The 27,409-nt window shown below is 47.9% G+C and overlaps 1 protein-coding gene across 7 annotated transcripts in view; it reads left to right on the forward strand.

Moving 5' to 3' along the window:
* Positions 1-27,409, forward strand: part of PACS2 (phosphofurin acidic cluster sorting protein 2) — a 74,527-nt gene that overhangs the window by 3,971 nt on the left and 43,147 nt on the right. For all 7 annotated transcript variants that reach the window (XM_058842598.1, XM_058842600.1, XM_058842601.1 and 4 more), the window contains exons 2-3: positions 23,157-23,244; positions 26,160-26,249. In XM_058842598.1, the coding sequence (XP_058698581.1) occupies positions 23,157-23,244; positions 26,160-26,249 (178 nt within the window). The remainder of the gene's footprint in view (positions 1-23,156; positions 23,245-26,159; positions 26,250-27,409) is intronic.

Genomic DNA, 27,409 nt, shown 5'->3' on the forward strand with positions numbered 1-27,409 from the left:
CCCTGCACTCACAGGAGGCTGGGGGTGCAGGGAAGGGACTGCTCAGTGCCATGCAGCACTGGGACATTCACACCAGCACTGGTACGCACATCCCCAGGGGCAATGGAAACTGGTGGGGTGAGATTTCAGATCCAGGGCAGCTGAGTGGATCCTGACAGTGACATCCCCAGGGGCCATGGAAACTGGGGGGGTGAGATTTCGGATCCAGGGCAGCTGAGTGGATCCTAACAGTGTGCTCGTGCCCCCAGGCTGTGTGCTCCTCTCTCTCTGCCAGCTCCCATCTTCTGCCACTGACCTATCTGGCTGTCTGCTTCCTGGGGGCTAATGAGTTGCAGAGGGCTCTGTGAGCACGTAAAGGTGGCAGCAGCACAGATGTGTGACAGGAGGGACACAGTGAGGAACTGCTGGGGCCTGGAGCCGCTCCAGCAGTCTGCATGTTTGCACCCATACGTGGTAATTCCCTCTGCTGGCAATATTGAGGGGCTTGTGACCTGTGTGAAGTCCACAGCTGACTCTTCCCCGTGAGGATTTGCCACAAATTCACTCGGAAGTGGAACACTTTGCCCTTTGGTGTGAAGGGTTTGTGTGCCTATGCTGGGAATAGGAACTTCTCTTGGCCAGCGAGTGTGTTCTGACCTGGCTTGAGCAATGCCAGCTGTGCATCACATCATCAGAGAAAGGTGAACAACTTGCTAGAGTGATAATCATGATCGGGTGATGCTACATAATTAAAAACATTGATTAATTCAGGTAGGAAGAGATTTAAATGTATCTTAACCTTCTATTCTGTTGGTATGCTAACATTTAGGAGGGAACTCTTCCTGGTTAGGATAACTGCTGGCACATTCATTGGAGCTGACAATAGATTTTTCAGTACATTTAGAACTAGGAAAATGTCTAATTACTCAGATGACTAGGTACATTTCAGAAGTGCTTATTTGGAGGCTTTGTTTTGACTTTGTTTGAAGAGCATGAAATGCCTAACATTTTACCTCGGAAGGAAGTTGAATACAAATGAGGGCAGAGGACAGGCTTTAAAAATATCACTGAGGTGATGCTGAATGTGTGAGGTGCTGAGGAAAAAACATCCACAACTGAGCAATGGAGAAAAACTGCTTGGAGTAAAGCTCAGTAAAGCTCAGAACCAACCCTTCTTCTTGGAGCTAGAACTTCCTATTTCTCCTCCGTAGTCTTTGGGGGAGAGATCAAACCCCAGTGATCCCTGAGTGTTCCCCATGTAAATCCTATCACTTTGTGTGATCCTGCTGAATGTAATTTGGATGTTTGTATTTTTCAGTGGAAGCATTCTGTCTGGAGGCTGAGTGCTTTGTTGGAGTCAGAGTTGCACTGAGACCTGTTTTGAGTCTTTTTTAAGGTGGAGCTTGTGCATGTCAAGAACAGCTCTGAAACTGAGCTTAAAATCTCAAAGCTGCTAGCCAAAGTCTGTGGATGGGATTTTACATGGTTTTTACCTGGATGCTTTGTGCATGCCCAGTGCAGAAGGATGGTGGGAGTGGGAGGAATGGGCTGCTCTTTTGGAAGGCCTCTTTCCTTGCCTTCCACCAGGTGAGGGTGCCCAAAGGATCTTCCCCTCGTGTCCTTTGGCAGGTCTGGCCTGTGCTCCTGCACCCTTGCTTGGCAGGAGGTGACCCTGCAGCTGCTTGCCCAGGAAATAAAAGCTCTGGTCCAATGGAGCTGTTGATGCTCCACCTTTCATCAGCTCCGAGCAGGCAGGCGATTTCTGTGGCAAGCTTGTGGCTGTATCAAATTGGCTATGAAATGATTTGCATAATAGATTAATCAACCAGCAACAAAACATCCCTCTTTTCTGCCAAGAAAAGAAAAGCAACAACTCAGCTGTTACAAGAGGCCATTATGTTCCTTGCAACCCTTAATCTTTCTTTCTTTCCAAGAGAGCTCCGTGTTTTGGCCTCACGCAGGAAGCTGGCCTGCTCACTGCCTTTATTTGCGTCACATCTTGGCAGCTTTTTCCAATTCTTTTGGGCCAAATTTTGCCACCGTTATGGTGACCTTCTAGGGAGGGTATTTCCTATGGAACCGGTGGCTGGCTGCCAGACAATTCTGTGTTACCAGCTCCTCTGTTAGCCTTTGCCTTTCCATTGAAATTCCTCCAGGCCCCTTGAGCTCTGTCAGAATTGACCCATTTCCTTGGGAAGTGGGGGCGCAGGAGAATAAAGGGCAGCAAGTCACCTCAGCACATAGCTGTGAGTGGGCAGGAGCTGGTCACTGTGTTTCATTCCTCCTGTGTTTCTACCTCCATGTAAGCCAGCAGAACGGATTTCCTAAGCTGCATGGTCCTCCTGCTGCTCCAGATGTGACATCTGCGTGTCCTTGCCCGGCTCAAGGATGCCCAATCAGTGCTGGGGGAGTTCAGTCCGAGTGGATCCTAACGTGCAGATGATAAGAGGCTTAGCTGGCTAATTGAATGTGATAGCGTGAAGCTTCTCTCATGGTGAGGTTTAATTGGATTATGATACTGTACAGTGATGTGGAGCCTTGCAGGGCATGCAGCCAGCTTCACAGGGAGAGAGTGGATCCTTGCTAATCACTCATTTGTTTAAAATAATGAATTGCCTGGAGAGCTCTGATGGGCGTGCTCTGCTTGCTGCAGCCAGTATCCCTGGAGAGGGGATCCCTAAAAAACCAGGGGCTACCACACATGTAGACCCTGTCCTTGGGTTGCTGCAGCTCTAGAGGAGGGTCTCCAGGTGAGGAAGAGACGAGCACCTTTTGCTTGGGAAAGCAGATGTTGTGTGCTGGAGTCTGGAACGTGTTTCCTCCTCTAGAACCTCTTCAGCCTCTCCTGCAGAGCTTTCTGTCGCTTGTCACAAGCTGTGCCTTTCTTTTGAGGTGGCCTGCTTGTTCCTTCTCGTCCAGCAGCTGCCAGGCTGCCTTCCAGCACGCTTACTTGCAGGGCAATAACTATTTTTGATCAGGAGCTCAAATGCTTCCCCTGCTCCAGCGGGAAAGCAATCTAATTTTTAAAGTCCGCAGCGAAAGTAAACCTGAGAGCAGCTTTTGTAGGCTGTGAGGTTTGCTTGGAGGAGGCTGTGGTACAAACCAGAGCTGGGCTCTGCAGACCAGGCAGTGTTCAGGTGCTCACCTGGCTCAGGGGATGTTTGCAGCACCTGTGTTTTGGGTGTGTGTGCTTTATGAAAGGCACTGAGGGGCTGTTCCTGGGAGTTTTTGCACTGAAAGTAACAGTGTTTGGTTTACCGATGTTTCAAAAGGGTCTGAAATGTGCACGGTTGCTCAGATCTGTTTTCAGAAGATTTGTCAAGGAAAGTAGCATTTGTTCTCTTGTAAGCGGATGGATTAGCATAAAATATCAGCTTTGATGCCGTGTGAAGTGTGAAGCTCCTCATCCATAGCCTTTGTACTGGTTTGGAGAGTTAACTGTTTGTCTCATCAGTGTTTGAAGGGGCTGGGAGATGCCCCAAGGATGCTGCGTGTCATCTGGGCAGGAGCAGCACCTGGGCACTGCAAGCTTTTGCTGAGCTTGTCCTGTTTCTTGCTGTGGCTCATCCACACGATCAAATAAACGTGATCACTTTGCTGTTGCTGGGAAATGGCAATTTAGCCACTTTTCCCCCAATGATCTAACATGTGGGACCTCCCTCCCCCTGCTCTAGTCTGGGCTAATGATAAACCCACTCCTCTCTCCTGCTTGTTTGCTTTTTTGGCAGTCAGGTGCTCTGGAGCCTGTAGGAGGAAAGTGAAAGGGAATAGCCAAGGGGGAATGCTGGTGTTTAACCAAAATCTACATAGCTTGCAGGTCCTTCTGGGCCTCAGGGAGGTAGTTGGGTTTGTTCTAAAAAGGAACAAACCTGGTGATCCAGGATGACTTATTTTTTGAAGTGTGTGTTGCTGGGTAGAAGTGGAGGTTTGAAGGTGGGAGGCTGTGAAGGAGCAGGGCATGAAGGGTATGCCTGTGTGTGCAGGGTGAGGTGAAACACATTCACTGCTCAACAGCACACTTCATTTCGCTGTTTAAAATCTTCTGCAAAAGACACTGTCTGCTTTCATCAGATCCCTTTGCTCTGTTGAGCTCAATTGTTCAAAATCTTTTCCTGCTCTTTTTATTTTTCTATAAAGCCTTTGCTGTGCAAGGGCTTGGAGGTGCTCCTCACTGCTGGCAAGTAAACAGCATGTGCAGGAGAGAGATTTCTAAAGGGATCTTTATCTCTGTGGGAAGGCTGTAAATGGAGCCATGGGAAAACCATGGAGCTCATAAGGTGCTTCTGGCCTGTGTTTCAGGGGTTTCTAGCACGGGGCTCTCATTTATGGCCGAAACAAGCCGCAGCTTGCACATGTGCTTGTCTGGTACGTGTTTCCCGACAGGCGCTGGGCCAGATCTAGATATAGAGCAGAGAATAACCCCCATCGGGAGATTCTTAGGAAGCCTTATCTATATATAGTCCATATAAGTCTGTATCTCCTTTCTGCTGAGAGGACAGCGTGCCCGGGGAGCGTGTTTAATGTGGATACGCCCCAGCTTCCGAGAGCCAGGCTGAGATCCACGAGCCTCACGTCTGCTGCATCCTGCAAGCACTCCCGTGCGTGTCCTGGCTCCGGCCGCGCCGGGTGGCACCGGGGAATTCTCTGCTGAGAGCCCCAGCTGTGCTGTCCGTGCTGTTGTGGCAGGCTGGTGGCCAGCCAGGCTTGTCCTCTGCGGGAGCACAGCCCTGAGCCAGAGGGAACAGCTGCGGGGCTGGGGCGCGTCCTTGGCGCGGAGCTGCTGGTGCCTGTGCCTTGCTGCCCTGCTGGGTGCTCTCCTAAAGCCATGAGATCGTAGCTTGGCACTGCCTTGGCATGAAGGAGCTTGTGCAGTTCCCTTCCTTGCAGCTGCTTAGCAGGGTGTTCTGTCAGAGGGACCTGCACGGACGTTCTGCTGCTTTGGGAATGAGAAGCAATTTGCAGCGCTCAGCCCACCTGCAACAAAACCACCAACAAACAAAACGGTGAGCAGGTGTCTTAGATCAGAGGTGGGAACACACAGTGAGGTGGACAAGGTGCCCTTTCACACAGCAGTGTGGTCTCCTATCAATTTATGATTATGCAGTTTCACTATTAGGATGTCTGAGGCCATTTGCAGCCTTCCTTTCCATTTAGTACACGACTTTTTCCAGCTGGTGCACCACCAGATTCCATAGCTGTCCTGGCAGCTGCTGAGCTCCAGCCATGGAGGAGCACAGCCTTCTTTCTACTGCTGAGAGTTTGCTGCCCTCTTAGCAGTTGTGCAGTACATCCTGAAATCACAGAAGTGAGAGTCTAGGGAGCTTTGTACCAGCTTGAACTGTCAGTGAACAACTCGCAAGGTTCTGTTGGACCAGCTGGAGGCACGGCTTGCTCTTGGGATGCATTTGGCTTTGGGATTGGGGGTCTAGGTCTTCAGAAAGCAAAAACCCTATTTTCTACGCTGGAGACACGGATTCCTTGCTCTTGTAGGGAGCTGGTCTGGTGGTGTAGCTTCTATGAAAGTCACAGGGTTGTTGGAAGACATCTCCTCACACATGATTTTACAAATATAGCAGGATCGCTTGAGGTCACTCAGTCTTGAGTTTCTTCAGGGATTGTAAACTTCAGCTGGAGCTCGATTTGATTGCCTCTGGAGGGGCTGTGCTGAAAATGGGTGTCTGTATTGTGGGGTCTAACCTCAGTATAGTCCTGCAAACTTCCCAGATCCTGTGTGCAGCCTTCAGCTTGCTGTGTGTGACAGAGACAGGGACCGTGGTGCTGTGGGCAGCCAGCATCAGGGCTGTCTTCCTACTGTTCCACCTGTGCAGAGCATGTTTGGGGCTAAGACACAAGCATTTCCCTCTTCTGCCTGCTCACTGAAGAGCTCTCTGGGTTGTACTGTCCTGACACCATCCAGGTGCAGGTTAGAGGTGGCTTTTACCTGCTCCTCTGAAGCTTTTTGTAAACCACCCACTTGTGCTGCAGCTTGCCAGCACCTCCTGCCTTGTGCCAGTGCGAGCATTTGGGGGTTCCCATGGTAAAGTGGCTCACCAGGGTGGAGGTTTATTGGGGGCAGAGCTGGGCTGTGCTCATTTGGAGCCGTTCTCTGCTGTGCTGTGCATGATGGCCCAAGTGGTTGTGCAGGTGAGGATGGAGCAAGTAACTCAACCGAGCGCTGCACCGCGTTTTAATTCAGTGAGGCCGAGGAAATGGCTTTGAAGGACTGTGGGAGGAGAGGTGTTTTAGCTCTGTGCTGGACAGCCTGGGTGGTCCAAAGGCTTGTGTGTGTTCTGCAGCTCGGGGCTGCTTTTGGCAGAGCTGCAGGGCAGGTCAGGATGATGAGATGGTTGGGGTGGAGGTGGGCTTCCCCTGCTTTCTGCTCTGCTGGGAAAAAGGCTCCGGGAGCCGAGTTCTTTGCAGTGAGATTGTCAAATAGACACTTTCTAACACGAGTAACCAAAGCTGCTGGAGATTGCTGGGGAGGTAACTGAATCTTTCACACCGATTCTTATGCAAATTTAAACACGTGCTTCTGGATGCTAATGGGACACCTACAAATACAACCGGCTCCATTCAGCAATCAGCATCCGTGCACTGGATCTTTAATTGCTTTATATATATAAATATAAAATATTTTATTACATATAATATATATTATAATATATTATTATTAATATTTCATTAATATATTAATATATTAATAATACTATATTATTATATCATTAATATAAAATTACATATTACATATAATATTATATATAATTATATATATAATGATAATATATATTATATATAATAATATATTATATGATATATATTATATATTATATATTTTATATTATATATTTTACATTATATATTAATATATTATATATATTATATATGTATATGTGTATATGTATTATATGTGTATATATATGTAAATATATTTATATATGTGTATATATTATATTTTATAATATTTATAATATGTATCTATAAAATATGTACAATATATATTATATTTTATATATTATGATAGATTGTAATATATACTATAATTATATATTGTATATATATTCTATATAGTATATATATTATAATTGTATTGTCATATCTAGTATATTATTATATACTATAATTATATAATATATATTTAGCTAATAATTATGATAGAATTATCTAATAATATGATGTATTATATTTAAAAAAAAATATATTTATATAATAATACACATTGTATTATTTATTATGTAATATAATAATTTATATTATGTATATAATTTATATTATGTTATATATATTATATTTTAATATATAATATATATAATTTATATATAATTTTATCTGTAGTTATATAAATTATATACAATATATATAATAAATATATATTATATGTATTAGATAATATAATATAAATTTATGTATAATTAAATTATTATATAATTAATATTATGTAATATAATAATTATGTATTATATTATTATAATACATATGTATTATTTTTAATCTTTTGTCTGGCTTTATATTCAGCCTTGCAGAGTTGCGTCTGCAGCGGTTTCTCAGTGCTCTCCTTACCTGTACACACAAAATTCCCCCGTAGATTTTGCCTGAGTCGCCTGTGGAGGTTCTGGTGGTTCGGTGTGTTTGTGGTTGACACTGCTCTGGCTCAGGAGCAAATGAGCCTGAACATTTCAGTGCTCTTTTCCCCGATGATGTGTTGGGGCTCATTAGAGGTAAATGAAATAACCTTGAGGTCTGCAGGAAATAATTTGGTTAAATAAGTACTTAACACTGACTGCAAATCTGAGTTGATGAGCCCATTAAAAAAAGTATTGTTTTTGGGCTCTAGGGGAAGATGGGTGTCTGCAACCTCCTGGTGTAGTTTCAAATTCAGGCTTGTTTTTTTCATGCCTGTGCCACGTGGTAATGGAGCAGTTGGTCAAAACCATGTGGACTTAATTTCTTTAAAGTACAAACAGCTTAGAAATGTTTGTTTATGTACAAAATAATCTGCCAGTGACTGTAAGCATTTCCATGTTTCTGCAAGAAATGAAGGTAATTATATAATCAGCAAAGATTCATATGGCTTAACTTGTCTTCCATCTGGCATTAGTTAAATTGCTGTTTTCATCTGCATGACCTTTCAGGGTGGGGAGAAATGATGAAAATGGAAACCATGGCTGGAAAAGACCTTCCTGGGACATGTAGCCCATGTAAAGGCTGGAACAGGTCCCCTGAACAGCTGCTGAGGGGAGCAGCTCTTTCCCCTCTGCCACGGTCCATGTCACTGGGTGGGTATTTTATGAGCTTTAAAGTGGGTGGTTTGACTTGACTGAGGACTTGCCTGTCCTTCCCCAGTGCATAAATGTATGGGCAGGCTAACCAGATTAACTACAGCAGGAAGAGCTTCCTTCTTAAAAGCCAGCTATTGTTAGAGCATCACTTATCATAAATCTATAATCTGCTCTCCTCCCGTTTCCGCTCGTCCTGCTGCTTTATAGTGTGCAGGGTCTGCTCTGAGTTTCTTGGGGCTGTCCTGCAGCCTTTCCCCTGTGATCTCTTCCTCTCAGACTGACAGTTTCCAGCATCAAAAGGATCATTCCAAAACGAGCTCTTTAATGAAAATATACCTGTGTGCTTTCAAAGTGGTAGAAAGTTGATATGCCGCTTTCGCGATCAAGTTGCACCCACTGCCTCAAAATGAAGGATTTGCAAGGAAAGCTGAGAACTGCAAGAACTGGATCATATATATTTCATGTTGCTAGTGGCTTGTTAGGGGCTGAACTCCCTTTTATTTGCTCTTCTACCTCTTCCCTATGCCGTGCCTGAGAGTGTACCAGAATTAAAGGTGCTCCGATTTCTGTCAGGCTGGAGGAGTCAATATCTTCTTTCTGCCATGATTCTGCTTTATTTTGCTTAATAGAGCTGAAGACCATTAGTGTAGGCTTTGTCCTTGCCTCACAAACAGACTTTGAGTGTCTCCAGGTACTTGGATAAGCTTTGCCTGTTCATGTTCAGTCCCAGTGAGGGTCTGAGGCAGCCACTGGCAGATACCAAAGCAGCTCAGAGGATTTTTGCCTCCCATGCAGCGTTCAGCAGCTCAACACTGAGACAAAACTTTGGTGGCTCCTTACCCTTGGCCCAGGGGGATGTGCCTGAGGATCAGAAGCCTGGATAGTGCTCAGTTCAAGCAAACACACGGAGCATTTCCCAAGGAGAAGGGATTTCAGAGATGGATTTTCTCAGTTCAGCATGCTTCTGTTTTTCTGTCACCTAAATGGCAGGTCCTGCTGGGTGTCTTTAAAAAAACATTTGTAATAAGCTTTTATCATTCATTCAATTGTTTCCTTGTTCCAGGATCATAACCTGAGTGTTGGAGTGGCTGTTTGTGTTCCTGCTGCACCTGCATTCAAGGCCAGTTTTCTGCTGCTGGCCCCTTGCTGTGTGTGTGTGCAGTGCAGAGTGCTCAGCTCTGCTCACACCTGCTGATGCGTTTGGACCATGCCTTGTCTGTGTTTGCACACTCAGGTTTGCTCGGCACCATTGCTCTCCTGCAGGTTCCTGATTGCTGCCCTTCCCACCTTTGCACAGTGCTTGGGATTATTGTGGATTAGAAAGTGGCTCCCAGGTGCTGGAGTACAGGGGCTGGGTTTGTGGGTAGGTTTAGCCTGGCCCCACCAATGCCCCAGCCTCCAGTGTTCTGTGCTATTTCCTTCTGCCGCTGGCCCCTGCTGTGGCTTTCAGCCCAAAGCAATGCAGAACAGATGGGAAGAGTGCCTGGTGAACATGGGTGAAGTTGTGCTGTTCTTCACAAGCCTTCTGGGGAAGCCTGGAAAGGTGCTTTGTATCTTGTGTACTTCTATCTTGTGTAAACAACTCTTGTCAGGAGAGCAAACAAGACTCTTGCTTTGCCAAGCAGCGTGCTGGGCACTGGGCAGGTGCTTGTGTGAGGCTGCCACCACACAAAGCTCTTGGTTCTCGGGTTTACACAACTCTAAAGATCATTTCACTGGGCTTTGCTTTGCATCCACTAGGTTGTCATATTTTTCCCTGGTGGTGGTCAGATTTGCTGATGGTTCATATTTTAGCTGGGAAAAAAATGCCCCTTGTTGGGATTCTGGTATGTCTGTATACAGAAAAAAATGTTGAGTGGGCTGGGAATAGCTTCCAGCAAAGTTGTATCAGTTTCTTGGAGTTCTTTTGTTTGGTAGAAATTCCTTTCTTTTCTCTCCCCCTTCACATCCCCCTGACAGCCCACCTCTTTTCTTCAAGGGCTTGCTGAGGTGTAATTCACAATTGAGTGATTGAAGTGAAATATGCACAGCTGCAAATGTGTTTTTAAAATGATGCTTCGTCATTAAAGCATCTCTCTGAACAGGTTGGCAGCTTCAGTAGCCATCAGAGTGCAGCAACAAAAGGGATTTTGTTGAAAACACTGGACTCTGATTTTTATTAAGCTCTGGGAATGCGTTGACCACTTGCTACTTTTGAGTGCAGATAGGAAGTATCTGGAGCTGGGGAAATATGTTAAACGTGTCCCTGAGAAAAGGGGACATAGCTGAGTTTCCCTTTGCTCTCCCCACACTGTTTTGTGGAAATCATACGACAGCTGGAGTACGATAAAAGGCAAAAATTAGAACAAAATTTTCTTCACATTTGAAGCATCATATCCAGTGTTGAATGCTGCAGCTTTCCTCTGCCTTCCCTTCTGAATTTTTGCAGCTCTCTTTCCCTCTTTGGATCCGCCGGATGCTTTTGTGATTCCCTGCTTTTTCCTGATTCCTGCTTTTTTTTTTGCTGTGTGCCAAAGCCCAGGCATTGGAAGCTGCAGTGTGTTACACTCACAATGGCCTGGAGCTGCCTGAGACTCAAACCTACCAAGATCCAATGTCTGCTTATCAAGAAGGTGAAACAATTTATCGATATCTAGGACAGCTCAGAAGGCTTGAATCGGTTTAGTGGCAGAATTCAGTGCAGTTTAATGTAAACAATTCTCTAATCTCTGGAAATTCAACATTACATCTTGTCTCCCACAGTTCCTGACTCTTGAACAGTGAATTGAGGCTCCTCTAGCTTTTGTTTCTCTGTCCTCTGCCAGCAGACTGCTGCTGCCCCTGCTAAGTCTCCTGGGCCTATCTTGGTTCCAAAATTATCACCACATTTTCCAAGCTATTGCATGAGTAACTTTGGGCTTTTCTCCTGCGTGTGAATTTGCTCTCCATCAGCTCTCCAAGAGGACCTGTTCTGATTGGGAGCTGATCTGTGTTTGAGGTGGTACATCTGCAAACAGAGGACCCTGCTGAGGATCACCTGTGTCTGCAGTGTTCCTGCTGATTCAGGTGTGAAAACAGAGAAAGGATTGGTAATTTGTAATTAGATGAACATTTATGTATGATTACTGAACAAATGATATGCATAACACACAATGTCTTAGTGGAACAGTCGTTCCACTGCTTCAGTTCCAGTGTTTTGCCAGTCAGTTTCCAGGTGCTTGCTGTGAGCAGACCTTTGCTTCTCAGTGATGGAAATGAAGGCTGAAAATAAACACCCTGGAAGTGTAGATCTGCACTGGTACTCTAGAGAAGCTGGGCTCACCAGGATTGTGCTGGAAATATATAATGCACGTAAATACATTTCTTTTGTATGATTAGCCATAGGCCCTGATACAAAGGCTGATGTGCTTGGTGTTGCCTGCAGTCACGTGGTGAAAATCAGAGGTTGAGTGTGGTCCTCTGAGTGAGGACAACAAATAATCCAGGATAAATCCCATCCTGATGTTGTGGTACTTGGCCTTGCCTCGTCCCCTCTGATGATCCTCAGCTGTTTGTGTGATGGAAATGCTCCCTGACAGCCTGAGGAAGTGTGCCTCATTCCAGACCTGCCATGCCTCATCCACGAGCAGGAGCACTGACCACAAAATGATTCTGATACCTATTCCTCGCTCTTAGCATCACTGTCATGTTAGCATTAGCTGATTGCATCAGCAGAGGCTTTAGAGGAGAATGTTTTCAGGCTGTTCTGGCTGTGGAGATTGGTCTCCATGAAAGATCTGATGGTGTGATTTTGTTCACAAATGGAGTAGGTGTCTTTTTCCTGGGTAGGCTCTCCTGGGTAATCCCTCCCTGCAGTGGACCTTAATATTCTGCTGGAGAAGAGCAGCCTCTCATTCAAACTCAGCTCGTTCATGCCTCATTTACCTCAGTCTGCTTATTTTGTAGAGTATCTACAGTTTATCTTGATAAATCCAGTTTCAGTGGGAACTCACAGGCCTGATGAAAGGTTCTGGGGAGTGAATGGATTATGATTGTTATAAATTGCTTTTTGTTTTATTGCTTGTATTCAACATTAAAAAAGGGCCTACAGGAGTCTGGAACAGGTTCTGAGCATCTTGGAGCACCATGTGTCTTTCAAAGCTCACTGTTCTGCTGGCTTACACAGGTCACACTGATGTTTTAATAAATATTCTTGGCAAATTGAACTAGCAAGTTCAGGCACTTGGTTTGTTTTGCTGCTCCCTTATTGCTTTCAGGAATGAAATATCGCCAGCAATGATGCTAAAGAACTGTCATCTCTAAATAATATTGAATCTCTGCTCGCCAGCTCAACTTCCCACGGCTGCTGAAGGGGTTTAGAGTATTAAGGAAATGGAAATATTTTTCTGGAGCAAACCACTGTATTCTGCTTGCCACTATGAGTGTTTGGCACTGGGATTCTTCTGTACTTCTTTTGGTGAAAAACTGTGGTTGCTTTTTCCCTGATAAACTTAAAGGTGATGTTAGCTTTCAGAAGAGAGTGTAAACAAAGTCAGAGTTGCCAGGTTTTCTCCCCTTTTCATGAGAAACTCAGAGAAATCTCAGTCATGAGGGGTTTTTACAGAGAAGGAAATAAACAGAAAACCTTGTGCTGAGTTATTTCCAAACAAGTGCTTTCTTTTCCAGCAGTGATTCTTTAAACTAGAGCATACAGGGTATATTTAGATGTAAAGAGACACACTGTGGGGGAAGACATTTTTCAGGTTCTGTTGAGAGACATTTTGAGATCACCTGGGATTTTCCCTAAATGAAGCCGCTCTTCCTGAGAAGGGATCAGAAGTGATCTGAAAATCCGAGTTATTTGCAAACCAGCTGGAAGTGCATGGCCTGATGATGCAGGTGCCTCCCCACTCAGGTATCTCCTCGGGGCATGGGAAGGGAGTTTCTTGCAGTCCTTGCCAGTGCAGAATCTGCTGCTGCTTCAGTGTAAGGTCACCCCCATGGGTCAGCTTAAAAACCTACAGGAGATCCCAGTTTCTGTTCCTTGGTGCACTTTTGGTGGGTTCTGCAGTTTTCAGGGCTGTAGCTGGAGAGCCTGTGCATCAGGCTGGGCACTCCCTGCGCTCTCTGTGAGCCTTTTCAGCTGGTTCTGGAAGTTAAAATCCTGCTGCTGGTTACTGCTGAAGCTCCATCCCTGGCAGCAGCCCTGGCAGTTTCACTTTGGCCATCTCATTCTTGCATCAGCTGGGGTAATGGGGTTCAGCTGTTTGGCTTTTAGACTCTCGCTAGATCCCTTCTTTCTGTTCTCTGGTGATTTCCTTCCCAGCTTATCTGTGCTCTTCTGAGCGGACTGTGTGCAAATGAGCAAGTGCTGCCCAGAATATTTGATGGAAAAAAATGCAAGGGAAATGTGCTGGAGCACAACGCAGCTTCCATCAGAGGCATTTCCTTGCAAGGAGCGCTGAATGCTTTGGCATTTTCAGACCTTTTTTGACCACTGTTAATATTGGAAAGCTCCTCTTGGTTTGCCCCTTCCTTTCTGGGGAGACAAATCTGCGAGGGACAGAACCTTTCAGCTGCTTTACCCTCAGTGTTTTGTTCCAATTTGAGGGCTGTTCATCAATGTTTCCAGCAAGTTTAATGCTGAATGCCCCAGCTTTAGTGGCAGGATTTAGAGTTCTTTGTGAATTATATTTAGTGCTGATGGAGGCTGCTTTGTCAGCTGTGTGTCGTTGCCTTGTAAAAACCAGCACTGTTCAAATAAACGCTTCTGGGAAAGAACCACCTTTCTTTTATAACTGTTCTAATGTGTTTGGTTTGGGAACATCCTTTGAGCTGTGGCCAGAGAACAAATGGGTTGCCAGTGTTGCAGTCCCAGGGTGAAAGCACCTGTGCCCAGGTGAGGCAGAGCTGTGGGGCTCAGAGGTCAGAGTGCATAGCTGAGGTGCTGTGAGCATTACACAGGGTGTTTGGTACAGCTGTAGAAATTGCTCTTTGTGGAGCTGGTGTTTTTCCTAACCTTCCTTCTTGACCTGCTTTTTGAATAGATTGGGGTTTAGAGTTTCAATTTTCCTGCCTCCTTCCCTGTAGTTCAAGTTAGCTCTGTATTTTTGCACGCTGGAGAGAAATCACATTTTGGGGTGCTAAATAGTTCTCCTGTATTTTAGGCACAATGAAAATTGTGCAAAACAGTTGAATTTCAGACTTCAGTAGCCGATTTTGATCCTTCTTTGATTTCTCAGACCATTCATCTCTGCGGTCAGGGCAGGAGGGAGCCAGCATTAAACATGGGGCAGTTGAAGGAATGGTGCACACCACTGTCTCTGGGAGGTGATGGGGTGGCTGGCTGGGAGAAGGCCAGAATGGCAGCCTTGGACAGACTTGCTGCAGTGGGAATGGTATTGGGATCTGTGAAGTGTTCTCCTAGGCTGAAAGCAAGCCCGCCAGCAGCATGCTTTGCATGTTTGATTGCTGTGCTGGCTAATACCAAACGTACCATCAAAGCTCACAATGTTTTTCACTGCTGCTAGCTGCTCTGCCTTTACTCTCACAGGACACTGAGTTCTCAGTGGAGAAGCAAACAGCATTTTGGGGTCTAAATTATGCCTGTGTGGTTCTCACAGCTTGTCTATGTTGGGCTACATGGCAAACTTCACAAACAAAAGCCTCTGGTTTAAATCAAGGTGACAGAAAGTGGTTAGGAATGGTCCACCTGCCCTGGCTTTGCTGCCTTGGGCCCAGGTGGGTCAGCAAGGGAAAAAGCAAGATCAAAACCAACAGTAAAACCCACCCCCAAAATTAATTCTAAAAAACTCCTACATCAGTTTTCAGACAGTCTGTTTATTTGGAACAGTGTAATGTGGTTGTCTTCCAAAGAAGCACCGGGTCCTGAGAATAGCACGGCATCAGGATCTCGGCTTTGAGTGGGAGGGCCATGTGCCTGACTTGCTGGTGAGCTAGGAATCGTTCTTGGATGGCTGAGTGAGAAGTAATTCGATGTGACCCTTGGTGTGAGGCAGTCTGGTCTCTGGGGTGACAGGCTGTTCAGCTGGCCTCTGTGTCAGGTGATGTTGTGGGAGCTATTTGAAGTGGAGAGAGATCAGGCAGAGAGATGGCACGCTGTTCATGCCCTGAGAGCAAGTTCAGCTTTGGGCACACCAAGAAGCCATCTGTTTTTCCTTGACTGCTTTCCTAGCTGGAGGCTTCCTAGTCCTACTTTCTTCTGCTGAAGAGATCACAGTGACGGATAACCCGAGCAGAACTGAGCCTTCTTTACAAGCTCTTCTGACATGAGCCTCAAGTCCAGGCTCCTCATGGCATCATTTATTCCCCTTGATGGCTGATTTACAGGCAAAGGGGAAGGTCAGGGTATTTGAGGCAGAATCCTTTTTCTCTAAAGATCTGTAGGCATTGGGGACAGTGTTGGGACCGTGCTGTCTCCCAGGGCACCAGGTGTGGAACAGGATATTGCAGAGCACAGAGGGCTCTTGCTGCGGGCTGTTCAGCACTGGGAGCGAGAAGGAGAACACCACCAGCTATTTTGAAAGTAGCTGAGTGCAGGAGGAGACCTGTGTTTCCTACTGTCGAAAGGAAAATGGGGAACACTAAACCAGAGTGGCTGATGCAGGGCTTCCCTGTGAATGTGCCTGGGCCGCAGCCCCTGGCAGGCCTGGCGAGGGGAGCAGCTGGGTCAGTGGATTTTGGAGAGCAGCGAGGGAGGCTTTGCCATCACCCTCGGGAGGGACAGGGCAGCGAGCAGCCTCTCGGAGGAGCCCAGGGTGGGGAAGGTGGTGATATGCGGGCTGCGACAGCCCCAGTTGCTGCGGAGATGTTACAGCTGCCAGCCCGCTGTGCTCAGGGATGCTGTGCTCAGGGGAGGGAGGGGAGGGAGGGTTATGGAGAAAACCTGTGCTTGTGCTTGCTTTAACCCTTTCATCTCGCTGGCGGTGCCCGTGGGAGAGCCGGCAGCCACAGGGAGCAGCATTCCCTTGGGTGTGTGCAGGAAGGCTGGGTGCTGCCTTTGTTCCTGCTGCCCGCCGCAGCGCTGGGAGGGAGAGGGATGCTGCTGCAAACTGGGCCAGATGTGGCACCGCAAACCGGGCCAGATGTGGCGCTCAAACCGGGCCAGATGTGGCACCGCAAGCCGGGCCAGATGTGGCGCTCAAACCGGGCCAGATGTGCCGCTCCCCGCCATCAGGTGAATTGGGCATAGCACGAAGCCTTTATCTCTGATGCTCCTCCTGAGCTGCTGGCCCTGTTGCAGTGTTCTGGGGCACGGCTGCTGTGAGCCAAGCACTGCTGGCTGCAGGAGGAAGGCACACAGGGCTGAGCCAGGGACTGCAGGGCTGCTGGGTCTGTTCCAGCCGCGAAGGTCTCTCCTCTTCGTCCCCCATCCCCTGATTTGGTTTTTTTGCATTCTTCCTGCCGGAGTCTCCTCTCGGTCCAGGGCGTGATTCAATTGCTCATCTGTGTATCTGTCTCTTTGCCAATGTGTGAGGCGTGTGGTGGGAGCTGCCCTCCACCCTGGCTGGCTCACAGAAACTTTGTGGGTTGTGCCTTTGCTTTATTGCCGTCTAGCTGAGAAATGAAGCCCTAACTACAGGAATGGCTTGTCCAGCCCACATCCTAAAGGCTCCCCCTCCCTGTCAGCGGTGTTTTGGCTGAGCTCGTTAGATGCTCCGATGGGAGATTGGCATTTCTGGGCTCTACTGCAGTCCATGGGTGTCTCCTGCAAGCTTGTGAGACCCACAGCTGCCACGATTCTTTGGTCTGATGGATGTGCCATGCCTGGTCTGCCTCCATCTCCTTCCTGGGTGGCTGCTCCAGCTATTACTGAATTAATACAACAAATACCGAATGTGTTTGTGTCATCTGTGATACAGAAAATGTGGTCCTGATGTCTGTCAAAGGAGCCGTAACCATGAATCAGCTTCTCATTATTTGCTGACTTTATTCTTTAAAGCTAATAAAGCATCTTCCTACTGCCTCAAAACTTCAAAACCATTGATCAAACCCAATTCACCAGTAGCACAGGCACTTTCACTGATGCTCACTTTGGTATCAGGATGCTGGGTTTGGAAGAGGCAAACCAAGAGAGATGTGTTAAACCACATTTGTGCCCATGCCTGGCTTTGCAGGCAGCACGGTGTGAGCACATAGGTGAGTTTGCCCGACTCCTTTATACTCCATAGCCTGTCTGAGAAACAGACTTAATCCCTGCTTTGTCAGTGGTTGGGTTTTTTCCTCCCTATAAAGGGATTTGAACTCATCAAATTGAAGAGTGAGATAACAATGTGTGCAGGAACTGAGATCCGACTGAGGCCAACAGATGTGTGAAGAGCTACCCCTGCTCTTGCTGAGATGATTTCCTAAAGGGAGAGAAAGCTGCTGTTCCCCAGTAGCACAGTTCAGAGCACGGATCTGCTCGTGGAGGTGAGCAGTTGGTGTCAGACAGGCTGATTTCCTGCAGGTGTGACTTGGAACATGTCACACCTTGGCCAGAACAGTTGTGTGTGACAAAACTGCCAGCAACTGCCACAAGAAATTCTTCTTGGCTACCTGAAGAGTGTGTGGAGCCATGGAGGTTTAGCTTTAACACCTGTGTGTTTCACCAGCATGGCTGTGTCTCAGCAGTGCCCTTTCCTTCCCAGATTACTGAAGCACTCAGAGATAAGTGCCAAAGGAATATGCAAACTCTGCTTTGTGAGTCAGGGTTATTTGGCTTGCAGGGGCCCTGATCCCTTTGTGCCCTTGGTGAGTCCCCTAGAGCCAGCCAGCAATGTCTTGACCTACTGAAGGAGGACATCTCTCAGCATTTTCCAGTTGATATATATTGGATTAGAGTATCTAAGCTCAGATGCGCTTTACTACTTGGTCATATTAACTTCAGGTAGCAAATGTGTCCATGTGGAGTTCTAGGATCTTGTAAAAATGTAAAAAAATGTGCAGATCTGCAAAATTTTAACACACCCACCCCCTTTTGCTTGCTCAGTTTGGAGTGGGCATATCTGTAATTTATTTGAAGTGAGCAGGACAGTATTTCAGCTATAAAAGGAGAGTGTCTGGCTGTATGTGTGTGTCCTTGTGAGGTCCTGGGTAGAATCTGTGGTGTAAAATAAGCCGCCATCCTCCTACCTGTCTGAACAAGACCTGCTTGCTCCAGCACTTCTATAGATCTTAGTCTCCAGAATCTTAAGAGCTTAATTCTCTGTATGAATGCTGGGAGGACGATTTCAAGATCCTTGAGAACAAGAGCAATGAAAATACTGGCTCTGCAATTGTTTCTTGGCTGCTTAAACCTTACTCAAATGGACCTATAGCCAGAATAGCTGATTAAAGGTCAGCTTAGTGGGCAATGTGAATGAAGGACTATTAGGTTTCTTTGCAGGTTGCTCAGGTTATGTTTCTGGGGTGCCTGACCTCTGCCTCATCTTTTGATTTCACCCTGCCTGGGAGCTGATAATACAACCAAGATGAGGTTGTGTTGAGGGAGTTGTCTCATTAAGCTTTGGAAAAGTGGGGAAGCATCTTCCTGAGGCTCCTACTGCTGCCCTTGACCAGAGCCCAAATCTGATGTACCAGTGACACCAGAGGACAGCATTTCTGCCCTGCTTTCTCCCCCAGCTAGCTCCTAGGCCAATACGGAGCCCTGCCTTTGGTGTGTAACTGCAGCAACAAGTTTGGCTGTGTGTGGTTTAATCCTGAGAAGCTGCTGCTGCTGCAGCCGGCTCTTGGGGTGCTGCAGGCGTTCATGGCTCCCCGAAGCAGCTCAAAAATGCTGTGTAGGGCTCTTGGCTCCAGCCTCTCGTGCACAGACACCCCCATAGCTGTGTGCAGAATGGCTCTGTTTGTCTGGGCAGTTCTGTGTGGGTGGGTTCTCCCTCCAGTTCTCCTTCGAGTGGCTCGTGGTTTATTTTGGGACTGATGTGGGTGTAAAGGGTCAGCTCGGAGCAGAACGCTCAACGTGGACATTGAAAGCACCAGGCAGGGAGGCTGCTTGCTGTCTTGAAGTGCTGAAATAACTTGGATGAGGTGAAACTGTCCAGTGGCCAAATGGAAACTGATTCCTTCCTTATAGCCATGGGCTGATTGAGGCTGTCAGACCTCAGAGGAGAGTGCTCCTGGCATGAAACACTTTCTCTAGGAACACTTCTTCACAGCTCTAAACCTGGACAAAGGGTATCTGTGTACTACAGTCATCCTGCCCCAGCTCCCACCTTCTGCTTGGAGTCTCCTATAACTGTGGATGCATCCTGTTGTTATTATTCTCTACTTCTATGGGGTTTAATTAAAATGCAGGTCTTTAATTTTTAATTTTTCCTTCCTGTTGATTCGACTGTCTCTGCATGAACGAGGTCTCGGTGCAATTACTGTGCTCCCTGTGGAGAAACAGACATTTAATTCAGCAAGGCAGACTTTTTCTTGGAGGGGGTTTATTTTCCTGATCTTCCTACTCAGAGGGATGCAAAAGCAAAACATCCAGTGAGTAAAGAACGAGACACTTTATTTGGTTGTTCTGGACACATTTGCTGCACCTCAGTTACCAAAATGTTATGTTCTTTGCACAGAGCTGCCTCCTTAAGCAAAGGATGAAGCTACTCAGCACAACTTGCATTATTGGGTCAGGTCCAGGTTTCTCTTTAAAACTGTTCTTGCAGCAGTGATGTAAAAAGATGGAGTTTTATTGTAGCATTAAGCTGTCTCATGATTTGTTAACCTGAAACCAGGACCAGGCAAATACCTTTGTACCTGCTTGAGTGAGCGGAGGGGACAGAGGCTGCTGCTGCTGTTTGGGACCCAGCTGAGCTCCTGGTGGGGAGATCAACTATGAACCTTCAATAAAGGGTGGAAATATTTGCTCTCAGATTCCCAGTGTCCTTGTTTAGGTCCTCTTCAGCTAACTTAGTGCTTGTACTAACTTAACTCCCCTTGTACGACTGTAGGTGAGGGCTGAAGCGTGCAAAGATGGTTCCTCTGCACCTCCTGAATTGCAGTCCCAGGCTTTCAAAATACTTCAGGCTTTTTCATCTCCAGACCTGAGGCTTCCTCAGCTCTCCTTGTGTGTGCTGGGTAATTTCCTGTGTGTTCACAGAGATCATATCTAGATGTATTAGAAGTTTCCAAATGTAGTTTGTTCTTTTCCCACATTTTTCCAGGTCCACCTGTGTCCTGTTTTACTCAGCAGTGTTTAACCTAACAGGCTTGTTGATAAAAGTGGCTTGTGAGACTGATCCCTGTTTTGATCCTTGATGGAAGTAGAGTAAAACCTTGGGAAGGAATAAGTTCATGGCACTGATCTGCTGTTGGCAGAGGCAGTTTTGGCACACAAATCCTGGCTGTACCTGTGGGTGTGTTTCAGGATCCACGTGCTGGTGTCAGGGACACACCTGGCATGTGCCTTTTCATCACTATTTGAGTAAGGCATGGCCCCTTTCTGCCACATCTTCTGAAATTGCTTTGATTTGTAAGCTGCCAACTTAGACTGAAATAGTGTGTTGAGGGTAAGAGTGATTTGATGGGATTTAAACTGGTTTTTATCCATCCCCCACACACCCTGCCCCCCCGCCGATGGAGAGGATAAACATTCCATTGTTTTTTGTGTGAAGTGCCTTTTAGTACCAGCAGCCCAGCAATGGGGGATAAAGAAAGCAGATGTGTCCCGTGTCTTTTTAAACTGCTTTTGTTTTTCTGATCACTGTAAAGGAGGCTTTTAATTTTTTAAATTTTTTTTCCCCTCACCAAGCAGCAAGTGCTCCACAGGGTTTGATCAAAGCTCATAAATGATGAATTGAAGGAATGCCCAGCGGAGAACAGAACGCCCTCCTTGTGCTCTGCTCTGTGTGCTGAGAACACCATTGTTTCTTCCCGTACCTTTTCCATCCCCGAGCTCAGGGCTGGAGAGAAAAGGCCATTGTTCCTTGCCTGCCAGCTGAGACAATGCCAGTGTGTTGTCCTATCTCTGCTCTCAGCACCTGACTGGCCGGAGCTCTGTGGGTTTTGGCAAGCTGAGCACAATTGTCCTCCAGCTCCAGCGTTAGAAAGAAAACAAGCACAGCCTCCTTCCTCCAGCTGCTGGCCCTGCTGCAGCAGCCACGTGTGTCTGGCTGTGCCTGCTGTTTGATTTGGGATGCAGAGGAAAAGCCAACACCCTCCCTGGTGCTCCAGGTTGAGAGATGCAGCTTCTCCCGACTGCCAGTGCTCACAGCTGCTGGCAGGAGAACACAAGGGGACACAAGGGGACAGAGGCCCAGGCAGTGCTGGCTTTTCTGCCTTCTCCAATTTCTGCAGCATCTCTGCTTGTGCTGTCTTGCGATGCAAAGCTCTGCAGAGGAGAGAGCTTGTGCTTCTCTCCTTCTCTTGCTTTTGGGGGGTTTTAGCAGGAACAAGGGTTTTGCAGATGAGGAGGGAGAGCAGATGGCATGGGCTGGGGTGGAGAAGAGGCTGGCAAGGACGTGTTTGGAGAGGTGCAGACCATAAGCTTGGCTGTTCCCTGTTGCTGGCCCTGTGTGAGACCAGAGTTCAGGCAGAGACCGGCAGGATGAGTGTTTCAGGATGAGACCGGCAACACTTGCTTCAACAGCTGCCCCCACTCATGTTGGGAAGAGCCTTTAGCTGCACCTCTCCTGCTGTTTTGCACCCAGGCTGATCCTGTCTACCTTCAGGCATTGCAGCAAAGCAGTGGAGAAGGCAGTGGAGGTGCAAGTCACCCTTGCAGTGCTGCTTTGTCAGGCACCTGGCAGCAGTGGGAAGCGCTCTAGTTCAAGTTCAGGCTTCAGTCAGTGTGGCACTTGTGCCAAAATCCAGCAGCAGCTCCTCTTTCACTCCCATCCAGTGCTGGACTTCACACCTCCATGAACAGCCCTGATGTTACACTTGATCTGGGAGAAGGAGCTGGGCAGTGGGTTTGAGAAGAGCAGTGCTGATGTCTGCTAACATTCCACGCAGAGGCCAGAGATGCCCATGCCATGGAGTAAGGACCTGACACAAAGGCACTGCTGGCTCCTTGCCAGCGTGGCAGATGATGTCTAGTCACTACAGCCTGCCCAGCAACTTTCTCTGGCCTCTGCTGTCCTCAAACTGAGCTCTCGTAGCTTTGGATTTATCTTTGCCTGAAGTTTGTTTGTGGGTATTCCTTCGGAATTCCCACAGCCAGGTAACTTCTGTCAAACCGTGCCAGTGCCATGGGCCCGCTACCCAGAGCCTGGACTCGGCTGCAGAGGCCAAATTTCATCTGCTCCAAGCTCCCTGTGTTGGAAGGCAGAAGTGCAAACAGCTTTAACCAGAACAATGTAGCATTGCCTGGGTGAAGAATGTGATTTACTTGCATATGTGTGGCATGTGAGCACCAGGGCCAGAGGGCACCACTCAAGTCCTCTCCTTTCTCTCTCCTTTTTTCCCCCTGCCCTTTCCATTAGAGATGCCTGAGTCTCTTGCTAGCACTTTTGTTTGGGGGTGAGGAGAGGAATGTGTGGGTTGACAGGAGGAGGTGGGAGCGAGATCTTTGGGAGCCAGGAGTCTGGAACTGGAAAAGCCAACAATCTAGGAAAGCCTTGTAGACGAGTTTAAAATTAGATTGACCCTATGCCTTCATACTGCTGGAATTTAATTCCTCTGACCCTGAAGCTTTTGGTCTGACTCAAAGCAAGGGTTCCCAGGCTGTGGCCATGGGGGCCAGTCTGGGGCTCTCATGTGGCCATGGGTCTGTATCAGAGACAGATGTACCTCCTGTCCACCTCCCTGTTTTTATGAAAGGTTGGAGAAATTCAGTCTTGAGAAGCCAGGGAAGCCTCATATGTTTCTGCTGTCTTTGTCTGTATCAGCGCGTGGCTTGAGTCTGGAGCCTGTTCCCCCTCAAACTGGGATGCTGCTGTGTGTAAAAGCTGATCAGAGCTTTTCCTTTTTCAGGCATGATTGTAATTGTTTCTCTTCTCTTCCTGTTTGCAGGTTGTGCAGCTTGACATTAAAGAAACTGGTAGTCTTAAAGGAATTGGATAAGGAGCTTATTTCTGGGGTCATTGCTGTCAAAATGCAGGTAATTGCTGCTCAGTTCTAAGAATTGTGTTGTTGGACTAAAAATACTGGCAGGTGCCCAAACTGAGCTTTACCTCCACGTAAGGGTCCATTGCATCCACACACTTCTTCCCAAGCCCATCAGCATCTTCTGGATCTGTGCAGACTCTTTCCTGACCCTTCTCCCACGCTCCTACCTCGTTTCACTGTTGGTAAGCGAAGAGTATTGCTCACCGATGGCTCAGCGTCAGCTTATCTGCGTGTAAAAACGCTCTTCACAGATCACATGTCACCTTTTCTTCCTGAGCTGGCACTAAATCCAAGCCTGGCTCTCTATTTAACAGTCTGGGACTGAACATCTTGGTAGCTGGGTCTTGGGTTGGGGGAGTCTGGGCCTTGCTCTGCTCTGCTACCGAGTCTGTGGCCGAGCTTGTCAGTGGATTTGTAGGGTGCTTGTACAGACCAGCTGCTTTTCCTAATACACAGTTGTCATCCTAGGTAAATAACCCACTTTGCAGCAGATGTTTGTGCCATTTAATTAGGTGCCTCCATGTAGGTCACGCTGCCTGGAGGCGGGCTGGGAAGGAAGGGGGCTCAGTTCCACCGTGCATCACAGCATCGCCATCACTGCAAACGCTAAAGTGCTTAACGAGGAAAAGCCTTGCAGACCTATAAGTAGAACATTAACTGTGCTGCAAAGCTGCTGCTTTTCGAGTGAAGAGCTAGGCAAACCCCTGCAGAGAGCTGGTTGTGTCAAAGCACACAAAGTCTAGTTTGGAAGATGAAATCAGGAAGGAAAAACACATAGCTGAGGGTTTAATTGGTGTCTCTCATCTTTGAGCTGTCCAGCTGGGGTAAAAATGTGTCCCTCTAAGTTGGAGGGGATTTGTGCAGCCACAGCAGAGAGCAGAAAGGCAGGGAATTGCTTCACACACCTGGATTTGTGGGAGCCTCAGAAGAAGCACTGCTGTGGTTTCCAGGCTGTCAGATACAGCTTATCAAGGCTGAAAGCTTTCCATATGTTTGTACTCCTCGATGATGAATGCATCACTGTAAGCACCTGAGGCTTGTCAGCAAATGATCTGTGTCCAGAGAGTGCCAGACTTGGGTTGAAGAACTCAGGAGCTTTTATTACAGCAAAACCTTCTTTTCCTGTCCAGATTACTGCTGCTTACACTTTCTGTAGGTGAAGGCTTGCCCCAGACCCACAAATCCAAAGGGAGCTTTAACACGTGGGAGTTTCACATCCCATTTTGTCTGTGTGTTGTGATCTGCCTTGCTGCAGTGTTCACACACTGGGCCCTGAGCAGTCCTCTCCACACCAGGCCCTGCTGTTAAGGATCCCTTTAGAGCTTGCAGGTTGTGATGCTGATGCTGACAAGATGCTTTATTTGGCAGCACTCTGGTTTCTGACATGGCCATGTTTGAGGCTGGTGGTACTGGATCATCAAATAGGTGATCTCTGTCAAATGCCTGCCTTTGTGTGGGGAATTGCATGCGAGTTGTCAGACACCAGAGCCCTTGCAGAGGGGATGACTGAATTCAGACCTAATGAGAGCATCTTACCTGTGTTTCCCATGTCTCCTTGCAGCCCCCAGAGCAGAGAGGTTCAAAGAGTTGTCAGCTGTATTTCCCGAGCCGTTGCTCTGTTTATCTGCTGCGGCCTTTTAAAAGCAACTATATTTGGTCTTTCATTAGATTTGGGTTGCGTAAGCAGCAAAGCGAGATTGCTGCTGTTGGGAGCTTTGCACAAACGCAGCAGCTGCCGCTATTGCCAGCGGCCAGGCTGGCTGTGCTTCACTTGCATGTGTGCTGCTTGTCCTGGGGGCAGCCCCTGGGTGCCTGGCTGGGCTCTGCTGCCTGGTGTCAGGTCTGCTGGAGCTCAGGAACCTCACTGTTCCAGAGGAACAGCTCTGCTCTGGCTGCCTGAGCCCCGCTCAGGGGAGGAGGGGATGTCAGTGAGGCTCTGCTGCTGTCTCATCTCGTGATGCTCTTTGAGGCTGATAGACCACATTTCCCCTTGGATGTAGCTTGGAGGTGTTAACCCCCCCAGTCTGTCTCTGATTTCCCAGATGCTGCTTTTTTGAGAGCTCCAGTTCTGTGCTTCTGGGAGATCAGCCCGTCTGGACAAAGCCAGATCTGCAGCCTCAGCAGAACATTGAGCCAGAGACCTCTGAAACTTGCCACTGTGTTTGAACAATGCAGAAGGGTTTGCTAGGCAGCAGTCTGTCATGCTTTCCTGCTAGTTTTCCTTCAAACATTCCCTGAAATGAAGTGCTCACACAGTAAATAGCCTGGTGACACTGTTAGCATAGGGCAGCCCACACACAGGGCTGCTTTGGAGTTGCCCTGTGATACATTAAACCTCCAGACTCCACCGAGATGCTTAGTGAATTTTTTCATTAATATCCCCAGCTACTGGCAGTTGTATAAACAGGTTAAAGTCCCCATTTTCCCCAGGGAGGGGTGTGTGCACAAAAAGAAAAGCCCATTCTGGGCCGGAGATTTAAGCATGATGCTGCAGCCTCCAGACCCAGGAGACGAAGAGCCTTGTACCCATTGGCTGAAGGGAAAATAGGAGACTTCAACTCCAGGGGTGGGGGTTGACTCACAGCTTTTCAATGCTGGGGTTTGGCAGAACAAAAGCTGCATTGTTGCAGTTAGGGACAGTAAATATGCCCAAATCTTTATTAGTCAAATATCTCCCTTTCATCTCATTAATATTTCACAGAAGTACAAGGTCAGACCTACGCGTTCGCTTCCTGGTGTGCAGTGAATGGGGCTGGGATGGGGTGGGATGGGCTGGGATGGGCTGGGATGGGGTGGGATGGGATGGGGTGGGATGGGATGGGGTGGGATGGGATGGGGTGGGATGGGATGGGATGGGATGGGAGAGGAGGCTCAGGGGAGTTCACTGCTGGACTTTGTTTCGTGCAGGGCTCCAAGCGCATCCTGCGGTCTCACGAGATCGTGTTGCCCCCGAGCGGACACGTGGAGACGGAGCTGGCGCTGACCTTCTCGCTGCAGGTAGGCTGGCACTGCCTGCTGCCCAGGCTCCCTTGGCACAGCTTGTCCCCCGTGGTGGCCTGCAGGGAGCAGGGTGGTGGCTCTGAGGTGAGGATCCTGCTCTGGGCTCTCAGGGTTCCCAGCGTTCCATCCACAGCCTGCAACGCGAAGGCTCTGTGTCCATCCTCTTCAGGTCAGAGCTGTGGCAAGAGCTGGAGCAGGGAGAGTTGGCTGTTTTTGTGCCTCTTGTTGTCTTTGTGAGCAGGATGGCAGCCATGGGGGTGGTGTGAGTGTCAGGCTGACTGAAGGCAGTAGTAGGAATGAGTCAGGTGAGCCTCTGGTTTGGAGTTGCTGAGGGAGGCACCATTTGGGGAAGCAGGAGCAATGTGCTTATGGTTACTGCTGGCTCTGGAGTCACAGGAATAGCTGTGAATTGCAGCAACTGCATTTTGTGGTTCTTCTTTTCTTCAAAGCCTGCTGCCCTGGTGCTACCTCCTGAGCAGGGAAATAAGGTAAATGAGGGCTGGCTTGCTGAAAGTGAGAGGATTCTGCATGCATAGAGCAGAGCCAGACAGACCTCAGGAGCCTCCAGTATCTGGATTAACTTTGTTTTGTGACTGTTGGTTAGATCTTGACTTCAGGACTTTGATCTGGTAAGGAGGAGGATGATGGATGTTACTAGACCTGTTCAGAGCTGAAGCAGGTGAGGTTTCCTTGCAGACAGATGCTAACCCTGCAGCTGCCCAAGCAGATGGCTGGGTTAACTGCAGCATTGCATCCCCTCTTCTGTGAGTAGGAAGAGCCAAGCTGCATGCCAGGAATATCCACACCTGCATCCTGTGGCTGCAGCTTTCCCGTGGTTGGGAGCAAAGCTGTAAGACAAGCCAGGTCTCCCTCTGCCAGTCCTGTGTCAGCAAGGAGCAGATCTTTGGGGAATTAATTGGGATTACGGTGTTTGGGTTTTTTTTCTGGGCTCAGAGCAGTGCTGCAGCAGGATGCAGAGCACTGCCTTTAACTGGAGCTGGGAATTGAGCCACAACAGGGGACAGGAGTTCTGTGACACTGAGCCCTCAGCAGAGGTGAGTGAGCTTAAAGCAGAGATGTGGTCTCAGACTGCTGGAAGGGTTGGTGGTCTTGGATGCAGTAAGGCCTGGGCAGCATTCTTGAAAGGGCACAGCTGG

Source organism: Poecile atricapillus, chromosome 7 (genome assembly GCF_030490865.1).
Source record: "Poecile atricapillus isolate bPoeAtr1 chromosome 7, bPoeAtr1.hap1, whole genome shotgun sequence".
Taxonomy (NCBI): Eukaryota; Metazoa; Chordata; class Aves; order Passeriformes; family Paridae; genus Poecile; species Poecile atricapillus.